General features: G+C 44.7%; 1 protein-coding gene across 1 annotated transcript in view; it reads left to right on the top strand.

The window, feature by feature from the left end:
* The first annotated feature begins 1,067 nt into the window (after positions 1-1,067).
* The window catches only part of kcnk13b (potassium channel, subfamily K, member 13b), a 14,039-nt gene continuing 12,134 nt past the window's right edge, over positions 1,068-2,972 (top strand). Inside the window, exon 1 of the mRNA XM_014020913.1 lies at positions 1,068-1,606. Coding sequence (XP_013876367.1) covers positions 1,270-1,606 — 337 coding nt within the window. The 5' untranslated portion in view covers positions 1,068-1,269. The remainder of the gene's footprint in view (positions 1,607-2,972) is intronic.

Here is a 2,972-nt window from a genome sequence, read left to right as displayed (position 1 = left end):
ATGGGGGGTGGGGGCATTTGATATATTATGCAGGGCTTCTGTATGTCTTCAGCCATACAACTTTGTACCACAGTGGCCATCCCTCGTGGCTAATGGTTCAAAACTGAAGGGCTCTTTTGAAAGAACAGATCTACAAAACCTGTTGAAAGAGCCTAAAATTCCATTTAGAGTCCCTTTGTTCATCTTAATTTAATTTCATGGCCATTATAAGGAAAACACATTTTTTTTTCACAAGGAATCCTTGAAAAAAAACACTTTAAAAACATCTCTTGACTTGCAGCATGAGCCAGATCTTTAGAATTTTTTTTACATAAATTCTTCAGGTTTTACGTCAAAATGCCTGCATTTTGTTAGACTGGATTGTTTCAAAGTAAATCCTAAATTGGCGTTGGGCTTTAGAGATTAAAGGTGATGGAATACAGTCTGCAGCTGTAGTGGCAGYCTTTAAATTGTCATGAAATTTTAGYAAMTTGTACATTATTTTTAAGMGATAAAAGGGTTAGACCTTAAAGCTAAGGGTTATTTACAGCCAATAAAGAGACAAAACCCTGACTTCGTCCGTGCTTCTGTAATGACCTGGACGCTTCACTGTTTGTTTAAATTGCCAGAAATAGCTCTTTTGGCGCCTCTCTGATGGTGAATAATTTATTTCCAAGCACCGCTCCCGTTGTGACATTTGCTCACATCGTCCCCGGGTAGCCGTGGAACGAAGCCTGAATCTCCCATTAGAGCGCAGCGAAAGGTCGGCTGATATTGATCTCGGCATGCAAACACGCGCTTGTATTGTCAGAATCAAACCTCCAAAGTTTGGATCAGGTCGAAACAAATCGGGTCACAACACCGAGCCTCGTCATCGAGACTCTGCTCCTCTACTGTCTTTTGTGTGAGGATATTACACACCTATAGCAGCACCGGTCAGCGTGCTGCCCGGGAGCGGGTTCAGCAGCTCGCCGGCGGTCTTCATCCGCGGTGCGTAAAAGGCGCACTCCGGGGCGGGGACTGCTTTTGGAGAGGCGAGCACCAAAAGCGCACATCAGCACGACTCTCTGCAGCTACAGGTTGCTCCGATTATCTCCCCTCCTCCTTTAATATCTTCTCAACCCAGAGCCGTGTCAAACTCACAGGCAAGTGGGCACGAGCCGAGACGTGTGGGCTCTTTCACCTGCAGAATGAAAGCACGCGCGGAGACGGGCTTTTCCTCTGCGGAGCGCGCGTTTTAAACGACACCACCATGATGCCGCGGGTCCCCCGCACGGCCACCTAAGAAGAATGGCATGCAGGAGCGGCTGCTGCTGCGGCTCGGGTCCGATCAACGAGGACAACGCGCGCTTCCTGCTTCTGGCGCTCTTCATCATYCTCTACCTCCTCTGCGGAGCCGCCGTCTTCTCCGCGCTGGAGCAGCCCAAGGAGCGCGAGGCGAAGGCGCGGTGGGCGCAGAGGTTCGAGCGCTTCTCCCAGAGGTACAACCTGAGCGAGAGGGACTTGAAAAACTTCTTGAGGAACTACGAGGAGGCGAACGTGGCTGGGATCCGCGTGGACACGATCAGACCTCGGTGGGACTTCACCGGAGCGTTTTACTTCGTGGGGACTGTCGTGTCAACCATTGGTGAGAAGAAGGAACAGATGTTTGCCACAGATCTTTTTTGTCACAAACTTACATCTAGCTCCTTCTCATGCTTTTGTCTCATCCTAAACAAACGTTGAACACACACACATCATTCCTAATGTTCGATAATCTGATCCTTAATTCCACAAATGTTTTAAAACAGGAAYCCTGGACTTAATTTTTTTGTTAATWAATTGATTTTGTTTCTCATCAAAGAGGATTTTTCAATTCAAAGTGGAATCTGGAGGGCTGTAAAGCTTTAAATGTCCAGGATGACTATTYGTATTTTTGCAGTCTTGGTTGATAWGAACCCAGATTTTTGTGGGGACAGACACAAGTGGATCTGCCCAGACACTGATGATTTAATCTACTTGAGTATTGTCATTAATATCTTTGTTAGTTTGAGGGGAGGTCAGTGTTTACCAGATTGATAGCCCATAATTTTAATCTTAACTCAGTCCTAACCTCTGAYCCTAGCTAATTTAACCACTCTTTTAATACCAATCTTAAACAAAGCCTTTAATTTACCGTTTTCCACACTTCACCTGTAATCCCTGCATTATCTGGCCAGGGCACTCTTGTAAATTAGATTTTTAATCTTTATGGATTTTCCTTTCTTGGTAAAAACAAATAAAGGATTCATAATGATAATAACAATAAACAATAATTCCCAAAACGTCACCTTTACTTTAATATACCTTTAAGTCTTTTATTTGTCCTTATTTCCCAGTCATTCCAGTCCCAAAACTTTCCATTAATCCAGCCCTAAATGCTCCGCCTCACATCTGTCTCTTTATCTTTCTCTCTAATCCTCTTTTCCCATTTGTTTAATTTCTTGTCTATATCAAGCACAGAATATAAGCACATGGTACAAACAGGTACCCACCTGTGAGTACATGCACCCTGCTGGTCACTGTGTAATGACTATAAACCAGACACATTATCTAAAACCATTATGGTATGATACATCCATGCACCGTGACGTAACATAAGGCAAAAAAAAACAAATTTTAAACCCCCTACCAAGCATCAAGAGATCAACGAGGTAAAATTGCACAAAAACTTGACTTGATGCTTGACAAATGAGAGGTCCTCAGCGGAGTAGTAGGAACAAAATGGGCTCCCCACTGTGGAGAGTTTCGAGCAACTTCAGTGAAGTCATGTTGGGTTATTGTTGTTGATGGAAGCAGCAGTGCCGTGTACCCACAAAGTAAGACATTTTGCACTGCAGGGCCTAGCCCAGGCCAGAAATTGGGGTGGACCCAATTTTTGGAACCCCGAGGCCTATGCTTCTATCCTGACCAGGCTGCTTGGCCCAGTTTGATGTCAGATACTGCTGCTCATTGATTGGTTCACAGACTGGGGA

Source organism: Austrofundulus limnaeus, unplaced genomic scaffold, assembly GCF_001266775.1.
Source record: "Austrofundulus limnaeus strain Quisiro unplaced genomic scaffold, Austrofundulus_limnaeus-1.0 Scaffold272, whole genome shotgun sequence".
In the NCBI taxonomy this organism is placed as follows: domain Eukaryota; kingdom Metazoa; phylum Chordata; class Actinopteri; order Cyprinodontiformes; family Rivulidae; genus Austrofundulus; species Austrofundulus limnaeus.
This window is presented reverse-complemented; position numbering and strand designations above follow the sequence as displayed.